The sequence below is a fragment of the Morus notabilis genome, unplaced genomic scaffold, assembly GCF_000414095.1.
Source record: "Morus notabilis unplaced genomic scaffold, ASM41409v2 Scaffold604, whole genome shotgun sequence".
Classification (NCBI taxonomy): domain Eukaryota; kingdom Viridiplantae; phylum Streptophyta; class Magnoliopsida; order Rosales; family Moraceae; genus Morus; species Morus notabilis.
In genome coordinates, this window is record NW_010362300.1 from 395,331 (window position 1) to 411,929 (window position 16,599).

The 16,599-nt window shown below is 32.8% G+C and overlaps 1 protein-coding gene and 1 non-coding gene across 2 annotated transcripts; both read left to right on the forward strand.

Annotated features, from left to right (window-relative positions):
* The first annotated feature begins 391 nt into the window (after positions 1 to 391).
* Positions 392 to 465, forward strand: TRNAV-CAC. Its single transcript has one exon. It is a non-coding gene; the product is annotated as a tRNA-Val (tRNA).
* A 10,513-nt stretch (positions 466 to 10,978) lies between these two features.
* Positions 10,979 to 16,028, forward strand: LOC21403019. The gene is made up of 7 exons (XM_024167868.1): positions 10,979 to 11,229; positions 11,605 to 11,690; positions 12,250 to 12,396; positions 12,494 to 12,602; positions 13,597 to 13,720; positions 14,726 to 14,996; positions 15,602 to 16,028. Exons 1-7 carry the CDS (start codon positions 11,106 to 11,108, stop codon positions 15,707 to 15,709), a joined length of 969 nt encoding a protein of 322 aa, XP_024023636.1. The 5' UTR covers positions 10,979 to 11,105; the 3' UTR covers positions 15,710 to 16,028.
* The last annotated feature ends 571 nt before the right edge of the window (positions 16,029 to 16,599 follow it).

A 16,599-nucleotide genomic window follows, 5' to 3' on the forward strand; every position in this document is an offset into this window, starting at 1 on the left:
TCTTCTTTATGGCTTTGACAACATCTGTGCCCAAGCTATTAACTCTCTAGCATGTAGACGACCAACATACTCATAGAGAAGAGCAACTATTGTCTTATTAGGATCCGAAGAAAGCTGTTCAAGTACGAAGCACATGAAACATTTATAGCCTGTTTTGTTCATGGATTAGAACCATTTTTTATTTACGTGTATTTTTTATGAGAGAAAATACTATAGTGAACCACGAATCATGATTCGAATTAGGAAATGAATCCCTTTACCAAACGGGCTCTTATAGTAAAATTTAGCACATGACTACCCAACAAAAGCATATTGTTCTGGTTTGTGTAGCAGTAACTTTTTTTCGTTGTTTTCATTCATTTTAAATGTAGTCCTTGCTTAAAATATAAGCGTCTGGGTGGTGTAGTTGGTTATCACGCTAGTCTCACACACTAGAGGTCCCCGGTTCGAACCCGGGCTCAGACACATTTTTTATACTCAGATATTTATTCACGTCATTTGTATCTTTTTCTCCTTTTTCCTTAGTTTAATTTTGAATTGTTTTCAAATGAAAACACCCAGACTATAGAAAACGCAACAAATTACTCTCTTTATTCACTTCACTTCCGTATATACTACTAACAAAACAAATTTACTGACATGACACATAATTAAACATTAACTGAAGGTATTAAATCCTAATTAAACATAAAAATGATTTAAGTATTAAAAGGTGGGACATAATAAAGAAAAAAGAAATTTAATTTTAAATTGAATAAAAAAAATTAAAAACCCTTATCATACATACCTCTTTCGACTATTCTGAATCTTTTTCTCTTCTTTTCAGCTATTATACAAACATGTATATATACATATAAGCACTCGTGAGGGTTTATTCTCCTCTGGGACGGTGGGATCTCGTCGGGAATGTTTGCGTTTAGTCTTGGGTGACATTTGAACCGAGAACCATGGGGACTGTGATGGGCTAAAGGCGATGGAGGAGACGAGTGTTGCAGTAGAGGTAACTAATGAGAGATCGCCATCGTCGTTGTTTGGTTGAGAAGTTTGGGTAGAGAAGCGCTCTTACATCACTACTATTATTTGGGTTATTTGTGACGAAAATATTTACGACGACGTTATAGGTATGACAAAATTTAATTTATTTATTTTTTCCCGAGTAAAAAGGATTATTTTAGTAGGTGATAAAATTTTTTGGTCACGATATTAACGTGTGTCGTCGTAAAAAGTGATTTGTATTCCTTTAGTAAAATAAAATGCGGGAAAATTAGGCGGGTCCCTAAAAATTATTTACGACGACATTATAAGTGTCGTCGCAAATAATAATTCAAGAACCTTCCTCATAAACCCTAAATAATGTAGTTATATTTGCGACGACATTTTTTGTCGCAAATAATGAACTAGTCGTCGCAAATATTCTTTTGTCGTCGTAAAAAACTCTGTTATATGCCCACGAGCATAGCCTCCTCCTCCATTTTTTTTCGATCGGCTTCTCTCTTTCTCTCTCGGCCTCTCACCGATTTTCTCCGGTTTTCTGATCTCAAACTCTCAAAATCTCCTTGTATTCTCTTCAAAATCAACAATATTATAAGTTTTATTTGTTTTTTCATCTAAAAATCCCAAAATCTCACTGTCAAAGTCCGCCGCTATCGAAGTCTGCCGCCGCCGCCCTTTGCCCCTATTTATCTTGCCGTTTTCAGCCCCCGTTTCAATGGGTTTGAATTTCGTAAGTTTTTCCATAGTTATTGTATTTTTTTAGTTTAAAATGTATGGGTTTTTTGTTATTTGAATTGTGTATAATTATGGATTACAAATTTTGAAGTTTGATTTATAGATTTTAAAATTAGTATATAATTTAAATTTTGGATTATAGATTATGAATTTTGATATTATTGAAATTTGATATTGAGATTTTTGAAATTTTAAGATTATAATTTGATTTAGGTTGAAATTAAAAGTTTTGATAATTGTTCTCGGTGGCACATCTCGCAGTTATGGTGTGCGGAAATCTTTTAAAAACTGTTTTTTTTTTTTGCAGGTTTGAATTTTTAGATAATAAGAAAAATATGTCGTTATGATGCCGAAATTTTATTAAAACCTATTAATTTTACGAATTTAATTAATAAGAATTAATTATATTAATAGAAAGAAAATTAAAATTTAATTATAAACATTATTAATTTTAACAATAATAAAATAACTTGTTCATAAAATTTGATAAAACTTATAAAATTGAAACATGAAATGTTAAACTTTCTTTATGAACGTGATTATATAGTCACAAGAAAACATAAAGTATGATTAGATGTGTTATTATTTTTATAGTCAAGATGACAATTGACAAGAGTTTGATACATCTGAAAAATTGGTTGTCTGATCAGTATTGGGAAGGATTGTCTACGTTTATCAACATTGTCAAAGACTATGTTGATGAAAACGGTTGTACAAGTTATCTGTGTCGGAGGTGTTTAAACCATAAGTGTTTTCCAATAGAAACAGTTAGAGCACATATACACCAATATGGTTTCAATACTTTATATACGATGTGGTATTACCAAGGCGAAGACGATGTTGCGACCAATCCAATAAATGAATCACTACGAAGTTTTGGAAGAGATTTATGAATTACTATACATTAATAACAATTCAGTCTTCTTTTTCAAGTGTAAGTGGTTCGACACTCGGGTAGAAAGAAGAAGAATTCAACAATACAAGAATATAATAAGTATCTTCGTTAAGGACTCGTGGTATGGGAATGAACCTTTCATTCTATCTTCCTAGGCGGAACAGGTTTTCTACGTTGATGATTTATTTAATGGTCCGAATTGGAAAGTTGTGGAACATTTTAGGCATCGACATATATGGGATTTTTCAGAAGAGGACGTCGACGAGGTCACGATAGTTCAAGATACATAATCACAAAATGTTGAGTTAGTAGTTGAATTACTTGAACTGGACAACTTAACATTTGATCGGCCTGATATCGAAGTAAATACTGTCACGTCTGATGTCGACGCATATTTGCGGGACAAGTTGCCCGCTGAAGATGACTTTATTAATGATGATGATGATGAAATTGTGTTTGACTATATCAAAGATGAGCTCGTTGAGTCTGAAGATGATGATGACGTAGAAAGTGCCGATGATGTTGAAGACATTCGTAGTGACGACGAATAGAACCAAAGTAGTTAATTTATATTTACGAATTTTTTATAAAATATTTAAGAAATTGCATACCAAAAAAAGTAACAAATAAATTTTTTTTTTACGACACAGCATCTCGATGTCAACCTGGACGCGGAACAAGCATTTGTAAGTAAATTTTAAAATTATTTCTTTTTTCATATTTAACATAACATATTATACTATTTTTATTTCCTTTACCTTTGCAGGCTCAGATGGAGGGAGAACGAACCACACAGATGACACAGTCTGTTGGCGAAGGTTCATCGACGCCGGTCACTGAAGAGGGATTTATGACCCAAGTCTTGGGCAAGTGCAAAGGACACACTAAGGGAGTGGGACTTCCATTGCCACAGAGGAATAATTCAAGGGCTTCCACCTCATCATCTGCTTCGCAATCGAACGGGTCGTCGTATATAAATTTGCCCCAGCATGTCCAAAACTGGTTGAACAACATCTATGTCGAGCAATGCAAAGTGTTCGACAACCAACAAATGATAATAGAAACCATGCGCACAATGAATCCCAACATTAATTTCTTGCTACTTAACCGTCCTGAACCGTGGGTTCGTCTGCCGCCACCGCTAGAGGGAAAAGAAGAAGACGAGGATGAGGACGATGATACAGATTGATTATTAAAATATATGTTTTTATTTTTCTTATTATCAATACTTTTTTGTATGGATTGATTAATTTTCTTTTTAAGTCTTATTTTATTATTGTGTTGACTTTTTTATATGAATTTTTTATTAGCAAATATCAATTTTATTGATTCATTTTATTATTAAATTTTCTTCTAATTTATATATTAATAATTAATATTATTAGAAAATTAAGGAAAACAGTTTTTGCGACACCAAATCTAAAAAAAGTCGTTGCAAATAGTCTAAATCACTAGCGATAACATCTAACCCTTTTGCGACGACATATACCATCACAGATTCACAAAAAAACTGAACACATCATCATTAACGACATGTTTGATGGAACATTCGTGACGACTTATTCACGACGACAGTCGTCGCTAATGTATTAGTGACGACATCTCAAAACTTTATCGTCGCTAATGTATTAGTGACGACATCTCAAAACTTTATCGTCGCAATATATTATTTGCATCTAATTTTTTAAGGCAACTAATTTGCGACGACTTGTCGTCGTAAATATAATATTACCGACGACAACGTACTCTTTTGCGACGACATTCAGTCGTCGCAAATAAGCTTTTTTGTTGTAGTGCATTGTTGTTTTGGTCAGGCTCGAAAGGTTTTGGGTATTATATTTTAAGGAGAGATGAGAAAAAAAGTGAGGAAGAGAAATTGTACTTTGACTCTAATGGAGTACCATTTTGTAAGGGAGTATTAAAGGAAAAATACTTGATTCTCATATCATCTAAATATAAACATAAGTATAAGAATATTAAGCTACTTCATTTAAACATATTAACCTTTTAAGATGGAAGCCCTCTTCTCTCTCACTTTATTTTTCCTATCCCTTCCCAAACTCTAATATTGATATTGGCATTGTGGAGGAGAAGAAGGCCATGGTTATTGCTTTTTGTTTTTTTCTACTGATTGTGATTTGTTGTTTAGTAATTCCCGATCTCTTTCACTTCGCGCTATACTTGAAAAAAATGTTTGCTTGAAGCCTGTTCCCTCTCGCCCGTGTGATTCATCTCTTTCACTTCCCGATTTGTGATATCAAAATGCGGATAAGGCGTATAACCAACCCCTTTTGTGTTTTTAAGGACACCCGACCCGAACCATCGATAGAGGAACATGCGATATAAGCAAAGATGAATGCTGAAATCTGTAATAGCAAACGAAGAACTTCTCTTTATCCTTCTGTGGCTGAGGAATTGAATTGCGCGAAGAGTTTGAAGTTCAACTTTTTTTTTTTTTGCAAGATAACTTCAGACGTTTTTAACGTTTAGATTTAGCTTCTAATTTTATCACCATTTTTAATAATGAAAACCCTTTTTATTTATTTTCTATTATTCTTTATTACTTAAATCATTTTTATTGGTTTATTAGATTTTAATAACTTTGATTAATACTTAATAGTGTGCTATGTCAGTATTTCCGTTAGTAATATACAGAGGTAAACGAAAGGAGTAATATGTGAACTGTTTTGAATGGTACATAATTCATAGTAAATCAAATTAATTATTCTGATCTTAGTAAAAACTGAACAAGGATACAATATACTTCTATTGGATCTAATTTCACTACCCAATTCCCAATTACCCACTCATATTCTCCTTGCTTTCTGCACTTTGTCCGCAATTCAACCAAAACTCGAAGAAAGAAAGAAATTGAGAAAAAAGAATAAAACAACAACAACAACACTAACATATATCCTTAACCGATTCGCAAAAACATATATCCTTAACCACTTGAATTAACAAACATTCCAAACCAATTACGAGTACACAATAGGCAAAGCAAAGTACTTGCAAGAGATAACAAAACACATACATCTATAGATATAAGATGAGAAAAGGTGAAGCGAAATTAGAGAATAGTACAAGTGGAGGATTGAGAGGCGTGGGAGGAGGGGTTGACGCCGGGCCAATCGCGGCAGAGGCAGCGCTGATCTTGCGGGATGCGCTTGTGGACCGACCGCACGTGCCGCCCGCAGCCGCCCCACGTCGTCTTCCCGCACGCCTCGCACTTCACTTCGTAGCACATCCTCGTTTCTTTGCTTTCCTGCTAAACTCTCTTCCTCTTACCCTCTGCTTCTTCCTTTTTTTTTCTTTTCTTTTCTTTTTTTTTTTTTTGTTGGCTTGGTTTGTGCCGGTCGCCCAATCAAATGTTTAAAGCTTAGCGACCACCCACGCCCCACTACCAAATACTTTTTGAAAAAATGAATTGATCAAATGAGTCTGGTTTCGTAATAATTGAGTCCTGGTTTTTTGTTTTTCAGTAGGCGTCCCGTTCATTTCACTTATTTGAGTTTTTAATTTGAATTGAAATGTGATTTTATGTGAGAACTTTTTACTGTAATAAAAAAATTAGATATGATTATTTGTGAGAGCTTTTTACTGTAGTAAAACTCGAATTCTAAACTCGAATCAACGAAATGAACGAGGCCGTCTTTGAACTTTTAAGGGTTCGTTCTTTTAAAGTAAAACTCAAAAAAAATTTGAACTCAAGTTATAATTTGAGGCCCCATTCATTTCGCCGATTTAAGTTTAGAATTCGAGTTTTACTACAGTAAAAAGCTCTCAGAAACAATCACATCTAACTTTTTGCTACAGTAAAAAGCTCTCATATAAAGTCACATCTCAACTCGAATTAAAAACTCGAATCAACGAACTGAACATGAGTTTGTAAAATTTGAGTTTAAAGTTGAGTTTTAACTCGAATTTTAACTTGAGTTTGAGGCTAAAATCTGAGTTCAAGTTTTCCTTTCAACTCAAGTTTCTAAACTCAAGTTAATGAACAATATTTTTTCTATTCTTAAAAATACTATAACTTTTTCGTTTTAATTCCGATTGAGATGATTCTTTTTTTTATACGTTCACAACGAATAGACGAATAAAACCTCACCCATATACCCTATTAAAATTTTCTATCATCATTGAGTTTTTATTAAAATACTATTTAAATACAAACTCAAGTTTTGATCCATCTAAACACAAATTCAAAAGATTCTCATCTCAAACTATAACTCAAATGTACACAACCAAACATAAACTCAAGTTACAACTTTAATTCAAGTTATAACTCAAATTCAACTCAATATTTATACTCAAGTCACCATAACTCAAAAATACAACTGAACAATCCTTAAGTATTTAGGGTCCGTTTAATTTACTGATTTGAGTTTTTAATTCAAGTTGAGGTTGAACCTAAACCTGTGCTCGAGAGATAGCTGTCCATATATAGATAAGGGATGTATGGATTATGGCTTTGGTTTACTAGAGACATCGATAAATTTTTTAGCTCGGTCGAAAGGAAATCCTTTTCCTAAGGATTCTATTAAATAGAAATTAGAGAACGAAGTAACTAGAAAAAAGAGTGTTAGAATCCCCTTCTTTTCTATTTTTCTATAAGGATAATCTAAAAAGCGGGTCATTTTGAATGCATTCAGACAGAAAAGCTGACATAGATGTTATGGGCCGAATTTTTTAATTTCGTTGATATCTTCCATCTCGAAATTTATCCATCTTCCATAAAGGAGCTGAATGAAACCAAAGTTTAGATGTGCCTTTATGTGAGTTTTTAGTATAGTAAAAAAGTTAGATGTGACTGTTTTGAGAGATTTTTACTATAGCAAAACTCGAATTCTAAATTCAAATCGATAAAATGAATGGTGCCTTGATTTCTAATATAATAATTCCAAGAAAATATCATTTTAATACATTGTATTAATTTTAAATAGGTGTCTTCACGTTTTAAAAAAATCATTTTTTTAGTACTTTGAGACTTTTTTTTATGTATAAAATGTTAAAACTATCCTTATCATTATTTTCTTAATTGGTGACCAGAAATTTCATATGAAATTTTAAAACTGCCTATTTCAAATGCTATATCTAGCTTTTGTTGTAATTATTAAAACTCAAAAATTGTAGAAATAAACTTTTAATATTAAAATAATTTGAAAGTGACAATGATGTAATGATTAAAAAAAATGTATCAACCAATCACAATCAAATGTCAAATTTATTATATATTAAATTTGATGGCAAATCCACAAAGTTGAACATATGACAAATTTAGCATAGTAAATAACATTGCATTGAAGAGTGTTTTTGATACTCAAATATAAAATTTACTATTAGCACATTAATTACAACATTACATTAAAGATGCTCTAATATCCCATGGTTTTGAAAATAAAACTTGCCCTTGGTTTTTCTATGTTCTGGTCATAAATTATAATTTATTTTTCCTTTCAAAATTGCTCAGCGTGTGCCCGTTCTTTTCGCTAATTTGAGTTTAGAATTCGAGTTTTGTTATAGTAAAAAACTCTCAGAAACAGTCACATCTAACTTTTTTGCTACAGTAGAAAGCTCTCACACAACATCACATCTTAACTCAAATTAAAAACTAAAATTAGCGAACCGAACAGAATTATCCCTTGAATAGAGTAATACGTATACATACGCGCTCGTGTGTGTGTATATATATGTATGAGTGACTAAATAGCTAATTCAGAAGACCATCTGTTAGTTAGAAGTCTGAACAGCCATTGTACGCAATATATATGTACTTATACCAATTTATTGGAAAGCAATATTTCCATTAATGTATATTTAGGTCCGTTCATTTTATCAATTCGAGTTTAAAATTTAAATTTTATTACAGTAAAAAATTCTTAAAAATAGTCACATATAATTTTTTTATTACAGTAAAAAATTCTCACATAAAATTAAATTTTAACTCAATTCAGCGAATTAAACGAACCGTTTATTATTTTATGTTCATTATAAAAGCCTGATACAACTCATCGTGTAAATCCAACAATTGTTGTTCGCACAACTGAAGCTGCATAGAATGGCCAAACTATTGACTTTATACTGACCTTTATCTTTATCTAAAACTTTTTAGAAGACAGTGTTATGCAAGATTTTATAGACAATTATATGCGGTAAGGCTTTCCTTTTGTCGAAGTTTGATCATTGTTTGTGAAAGCTTGTAATTATATTGATCCAATAACTTGTCTGATAAAAAAGAAGTTTCAGATTTTGAATTTTTTAGAGGGTTATTGTTATGATGTATTTAAATATGGCTTTTGAGGAAACTGTGTAATAGATTAACACCCCAAAGTCCTCCCCTTAAAAAAGTTCTTTTTAATAGACAATATATATACATGTGCAAATTCGAAGCTCAATCAAAAAACTTAGGCCCATTTATTTTATATACTTAAACTCAAATAATTAATTCTAGGGAAATAGTAGGAAATAAGTCAATATGAAAAGCTTAAGAAAATATATAGGCCAACTTTTAGTTATAAAAATTAATAGGTCATAACTTGTTAAGTTATGGTTCATAACCAGATAAGTTATGTACAAACTTGTCAAGTTATGGTTCATAACCAGACAAGTTATGGACAAAAACTGAAAATAATTTATCAAGTTATGGTTCATAACCAGACAAGTTATGGACGAAAACAGTAATTTGACATATTTATTAACTTATGTAAACTATTGGCCTATTAATTTTAATTGATCTCAAGTCTTGGCCTATTTTCCACTTTCTCCCTTAATTCTACTACAATGTTTTTCTCTTATAAAAAATTTAAATTTCAAATATCAGAATCAAAAATCATAATTTAACTATATCTTTCAAACGAGCCCTTAATTTAGAACATACTCTTATATGGCGTGATCTAATCATGTATATTCTAATTCATCTCTATTCTGATTACGCGTAGATAAACTTACGGTTTTGATGCTTATAAGTTAGACTGTTCTCTTATCTACTCAAAATATATCTACTAATTATTCTATTTTTATATTTATTTTGCCGTGTAGAGTCATGTGGCTTTTTATGACGTTTAAACTTCCTCGCCAGAAAGGCTTTCAGAAAAATTTTATTCAAAATAAAAAACCTTTCCACATTAATAATGTTCGGAGTAATTAACGTATGTTCATTGGACAAATTGGCCATCATGTTGGCGGCCTTTTAATTTATCTTGTCGTTTTTCACTAGGATAGTAGGATTCCAAAATTTCAAAGACAAGTTTTCAGAGGAAACATGGTGTATTGTTTTCTATGCAGAAGAATTGAAACGACAATCCAAGGGAATTGGTTATAAAAACTCAGGCCTCGTTCATTTCACCGATTTGAGTTTCAGTTTTAGGTTTTTACAGTAAAATACTATCAGAAAATGTCACATCTAACTTTTTCTGCTACAGTAAAAAGTTTTTAGAAAATGTCACATCTCAGTTCGAATTAAAAACTCGAATCGATGAAGTGAACGAGGCCTCAGTATAAACAAATATACACCATTGTCTTTGCTATCTTTTTAAAGAGTTCCCAAAAATAATTCTTATTTTAATACAAAAAAATTTGTGGTTATTTTTTAGTAGACTTTTACTTCAATTTTACTTGTGTAGTTCTAAGGAGTAATAAGTAATGCTATGACGACCGTATTTATCACCAAAATTAATCTACCAACTCTTTTAGGTTTAATTGGAAATGCTAATTGCTAATAAGTTATAAAACTCGGTAAATAAAATCTTGCGAGTGAATTGATGTTGCAGAGTTTTAATTGAAATTCTTTTGTACAAGATAAATATATTTTTATTTTTTAGGATATCATTTCAAATACTAGTATAATTACAAAACATCCAACTTTATATTTTAATGGAAATACATTTTTTCTGAGTTAAAAAATAAAAATCTCCATTTATTTAATAGATAACAAAAAAAATTAGAAAGAAGCTACCCTAATATTATTTTACAAGTCTTAAAACTTAAAAAAAGAAAACTGTAACCCTCAAAATAAACAAATAATAAAAAACTTAAAAGTCTCCTTTAAGACTTTAAAAGAAATCTTAAAAGAAAAAACCTCTTACTGTTTAAATTATTAATTTATTTTTTTAACCGCTTAATTAGTTTTTCAACGACCAATCTATGCGCGTATTAAGAATTTATAATAAAATTAATCCAACGGGTAACAAGCAGTTTTTACATACAAATTGCCTAAACAAAAAAGCAAAAAAAAAATAAAAAGAGAAAAGCGACATTTGCTATGAACAGAAATCGAAACGTGGACGTTTTGGAATCGGAATTGGGATTTCCCACAAACACCACCATTTCTATTAAATATGACTCCTCTTCAGAAACCTGAAGGAGCACAGAAATTGACAATTGAAATTTCTCTCTCATTGGAGAGAGAGAGAGAATTGGGAATTAGGCTAAATTATACCTTCGTCTCAGACTCATTTCTTCTGAATTCTCCGGTCGCGATTCAATGGCGGATCCCTTGGAAGCTTCCCCTCTCGTCCCGCCGTCTCCGATCACTGACCCCAACGAGATCGACCTCGAGGCAGGCCCCGGAGAACAAATCCAATGCCGAATTTGCCTTGAAACTGACGGTAATTGATTATTTTCTCTCTCTGTCTCTCTTTCTCTCTATGTTTAATTCTTCCAGTTCATCGAATTCTGATTCATGCATTTCGAATTTTGTCGCTGGAATTCGGTACCAATCGGATGTTTGGTTCTCGAGAAAATTGTGTAATATTGAGGTATATGGTTCTTTTATTTATTTATTTATTGGAAAAATTGAAGTCAACTACGCGAAGTAATGGTAATTGGATTTGGCTGCTGAGCTGACTAAGCTCGGGACAATTTATATGAATCGTTGAAGTACAATTAAAGTACAATCACGTGCTTGCTTGCTCATTCAATAGTTCAGTTTTTTATTAGGATCACTAAAGTATATATTACTTTTTTTTCCCCTTATTGCTCAGGTAGGGATTTTATAGCTCCTTGTAAGTGCAAGGGAACATCGAAATATGTGCACCGAGAATGCTTGGATCATTGGCGAGCCATAAGGGTATGTGGGCAATCTACATTTTTTTTTTTAAAGGAAATTCTTGTTTTTGAATTTAGAGTTGGTGAATATAGTATCATAATCATGTGATTGTGTCAAGCGCATGCTTGTTGCTTACGTTTAGAAAGTAGAGGTGTGTCCACATGCAAGATTAAGAAGAGCCCCCGAGAAAAAAAGAAAAAGTTAAGAAGTTGCAAGGATGTTTTGGTTTATTTTTGTATATCCATAAATATAAAGAAGGCAATTTAATTTTGTAACTTGTTGTGGTGTGTTTTTTCTTGCATCCTCATAAGGAAACTATTGCCGTGTGGATATACAGGAAAAAATTAGCTGTCGTTGCAACATCTGTGAGTTACAAAATTGAATTAGACGCTAACATGATTTTGGTGCATAGGGTAGTCTTTAGTGAGTTGAATATGTGGTTGTGATGTTATTTTGCATGGTGTTAAATTGAATGAAGGCAAATTACTGAATAAGTTTGAGATATCAACCAACGTATATGGATTTCTTGATAATGCACTCTTTACTAGTTAGATCTGATTGTACTACTTCAATTTTGCAGGAAGGCTTTGCATTTGCTCATTGCACAACCTGCAAAGCTCCTTACCATTTGAGAGTTCATGCTGCTGCTGATAGGAAATGGAGAACCTTGAAATTCCGATTTTTTGTGACTAGAGACATCATGTTTATATTTCTGACTGTTCAGCTTGTAGGTCATTGGTTGTTCATTTCTGTCTGTTATTTATTCTTAGGCTTTTAGGACTTCTTTTTAAATTTTAAATCCATGTGTTTCTGTTCGTCTGCAGGTGATTTCTTCATTGGCATATCTGGTGTATTTGATAGATGGTTACCAGCAATCCTGGATTCGCCGTGCATGGGATTTTGATAGTGAGGTCACTTTCTATTATATATGTGGTAAAATCTCATTCCTCAACTACTCAAGTTAATAGTCTTTAAATGCTTATACAGGTATTCTATCATGTATGAAATTTGTCATTTTATTCCTTGCAGATTGACATTTGAGTTTTTTATGGAATTTAATAACTAGTGAGATGCATCAAGTTTTACCTTGATTTTTAGCTGTATAAATATTGCCACTACTGAATTAATTTATTGTTTTGATTAGAAATATATTATGCGTTGAGGATGCCTGTGAAAAAAAATTATTATTAATATTTGTAACTAAAGAAGTACGGGAAGGTGATTGTATTGTTAGATAAAGCCGTACTATTGGATCAGGTTGCAATGCGTTTGTTGTGCTGTTAATGAGACCACTCTATTATCTGAAAGTGATATGATGAATCAGTAAAGGTCACGTAGAAGACCGTGGTTCATTAGGATTAGGTGGTCCACTATTCTAGTTACTTACCATTGGCTAATGGTTCTACCCTTCTGCTCTGTCCGGCCTTCATGATGTTATCACCTAAACCTGGTGGCTTTTGTTAGTCCTGTAGTCCAATGCTTTTATTTCGTGTTTTGGCAGTCCACTATTTATACCAAAAGGAAATGAAGTGTGCACCACTTTTATAATTCAAAATGTAGTTTTGCATGTTAGCAAAACATTCACAAAATCCTTTCTTTTTTAATACTTCAACATTTATAATTCTGCTGCACTTACTCATTTATTTATTTATTTTTTTACCGTAGGACAAAATTCATTTTTATTACATCTGGCTTCGGCAGTTTGATATAGTTTTCGATATTACATCTTTTTTCCTGGGAATTTTGTAATGAAATATCCGAATACAGATCTAGTTTTCAGTCATGCCAATGTTTATGATATATGCTTTGATTGCATTTATTCAGTTCTCGTTTTTCTTTTGAAAATTCAGACTAATAATTTATTGCCACTTCTTGCCTGTTTGTTTGTTATGGTAATTTGCATTTTGATCTTGTTGAATGAATGCAGGAGCTCTATTGTTTTTTGCTTTGCTTGGATTATCTGGATGCTTCATTACTTGTTATGATCGAAGAGTGCGCAATGATTTGGCCCAACCTTGCCGAGAGTTATGTCTTTGTTGCTGTCATCCTGGGTATAACTCTGCTTTATTTACTTTGGAAAATTTGTAGTTGATGATATATTTATCTTTTAGTATCAATTAATTTGATCATAGTTATTACTTTGTTTTTCCCTTCTCGGTTTTTTGTTTTTGGTTTAGAATTTCTAAAGAAGTCAGTTGCAAATTGAATTTATCTCGTTAGTTACCATTTTTTCTTCTCCAAAGTTATTTCAAATCTTTTGCTCATTTGGTAAATTTTCATAATAAGAGATAACGTAATGAGTTGCAAGAAACAAATATCTAATGCCCTTCCTCCTCCTATACCTTCACTCTTCTTTTTTCATCAACGTTCCTTATGGAAATAGGGAATTGTAACAGCCGGCACACTAGTGCAAAGATTTTGTCTTCATTTTTCCTAACCGGAAAAGAAAAAAGGAAATAAACTTCGAATATTTGAAGACACTGAGGCCAAGTTTTGGCTTGGAGTTCTTTTTGGTGTACTTACTGATGTCTTCACATCTTACAGAATCCCTGCATCAATTGCTACATGGTCATTGATCCTTTATCTCTTTAACCCTGCGTGAATTTTGCTCATTTTTGTGTGAATAACATGTTTTCTTAATGTCATTTGACTAGTGTGAGTGTTCAATTCAAATTCTTGTTTTTTTCTTTTATTTTGTTTAGGACAATCAGATTAATGTTGGTATGATAGGAAGCCAGCTAACTCTAACACTCTGATGAGCCAGATGAATGAATTCTCATTGAATTAACTGATAAAAAGTACAAGAAAACCAAAAACGGTGGTATTCGAGAGACCACCACTCTCCCTTTATTGGTTTCCCAAGCCCAAAACAATCCATAACAATTCAGACATAAGCCTCCCTATCCCTGCCAACCCCTTTTATACTAATAATTGCTTTTCTAACCCAATACTAACAAATAACCCTTCAGTCTATCATACTCTTTAACTAACTACTAATTACTAACTCTAATGCTCAGTACCTAACATGGTAACCGGCTTGTTTGTAATTCTTGTAGTGTCTGTGCGGACTGTCATTTACCCGGCACTCTTTGTATGTGGACCGACTGCACCACATGCTTTGAGAGCTGTGCAAGTATGGCAGGTGAATGTGGTTGCCTAGGAGGTGCTGGTGAAGCAGGGCTACCATTGCTGTTTATAATGGCATTGATTGTGCTGGGACTTTTTACTTTAATTGGAATATTCTATAGTGTCTTGGTGGCTACAATGGTAGGACAACGAATTTGGCAACGGCATTATCATATACTTGCAAAAAGGATGCTAACAAAAGTGAGTCAGGGTGATTTTATTCCGTCCTTGTTTATTTATTGGCTGCAATAGTATAAATTTCTTTTGCCATGTATATCAAGTTCAGCCCAGAAATGATGGTCAGTAGCTCTTTAAACCTCCAAAGCACTAAGATCTTAGCTCGACTTAGTCGACTGCCTACCTTTAGTAGAATTAAAATTTTTGCATAGCCAACTAATTTGCGGAGGAATACTTTAGACAAAAGAATAGCCTATAAAGCGGGATAGCAAAATTTAGGACTGAATTGAATGTCTTGGCATTACAAGAAATGATTCTTTATCTTGACTTGGAATCCCCTGGAAACATGAGTATTTTTCAGCCCCTTTAGATTTTAAAGTCGTAGGCTTAGCTTTTTTAGCCTCTTCTCCTGCCTATTTATTAATCAGTTGACTTGATCCAATTTCCCCTGACAGGATTGAATAGCTAGAAAAAAAAAAATTATATATATATATATATGGCCTTCCACAATGTGAATAGTCTCTGTCCAGTTCAGTTATGTTAATATGTAGTAGAAATGTAATTCTAATGGGTCTTGTTGATCATGTATGCTGGATAATCTTTTGACGTCGATTTATTTTCTCTACTAGGAGTATGTTGTTGAAGATGTTGATGGTGAAATGTCGGGATCAGATTGGTCTTCCCCGCCTCTCCCACCTGAGCATGTTCAGCAGCTGAAGACATTGGGCCTCTTATAAGTGGAAGGGGTCATACTATTACTCACATTAATAGCGTGGTGTAGATATCACTGTTTCTCTATCAGGTAAATCGGTCTGCATATTTGTGGCCCTCTTGGTCGTCTTCTTTTAACGCCATAAATTTCTTGTGCGGTATCTGAGAAAGATGTTGAAAGCACTTGTTGCGAACTTAATATACATAAAACTGCGTATGATATTTTGTGGAAGGCAACTGGAAATTATTAAATCGGTGCAAGAAATCTGGGATTAGAACATCTTAAAATAGCTAACATGTATATCAGTGACGTTTACATCTTTACAAGTCATAACTTGCTTTTGAGATTGGAGGGGTGGAATCTACTATAATCTTTTACTTGCTTAAATACGGTGGCTTGATATATCTTAAATAGCCTTGTTCGATAATTCAAATCGTGTTTCCATAATGTGGTGGTGGTTCAAGACATTCTTGAATCAAAACATTTCTTCGGATTTCTCGCTTTGCGCATAAATACGAGTTGACAAATTTTCTTAGTTGCTACGACAAAGGCAAGTGAACGCATTTGAGTCGCACGTGATGTGAAGCTGCTTATTTCTTTTCTTTAATAATTCTTTTGCTGTATTTTGTTTAATAATAACTTGTTGAAGAATCATGTGTGTTGCTTAATATGTTTTATGCTCGAATATATTGCACTAGCCATCTCGTTGTCTTCTTGCGTATGGTTTATTCAATATTTTATTGTTTGGTCGCAACAAAAATGCATTGTTTCGCTGGAGTTTCTCTGGTAGGACCAGAAAAAATGATCTACTGGTAGTTCTCTATTTTTCAGCCGTCAGATTTGTATCAGAAACCGCATGTGCTGCATATTTTTTTAAACTGATGTGATTTTTACTTGATCTAACGGTCAGAAACT

Excerpts from the sequence above, each read along its gene's own strand:
- LOC21403019 (XM_024167868.1), top strand. The coding sequence starts at position 11,106 with ATGGCGGATCCCTTGGAAGCTTCCCCTCTCGTCCCGCCGTCTCCGATC. Across the intron at positions 11,230-11,604 it reads AATTTGCCTTGAAACTGACG|GTAGGGATTTTATAGCTCCT; the intron begins GTAATTGATTAT and ends CTTATTGCTCAG. Across the intron at positions 12,397-12,493 it reads TATTTCTGACTGTTCAGCTT|GTGATTTCTTCATTGGCATA; the intron begins GTAGGTCATTGG and ends GTTCGTCTGCAG.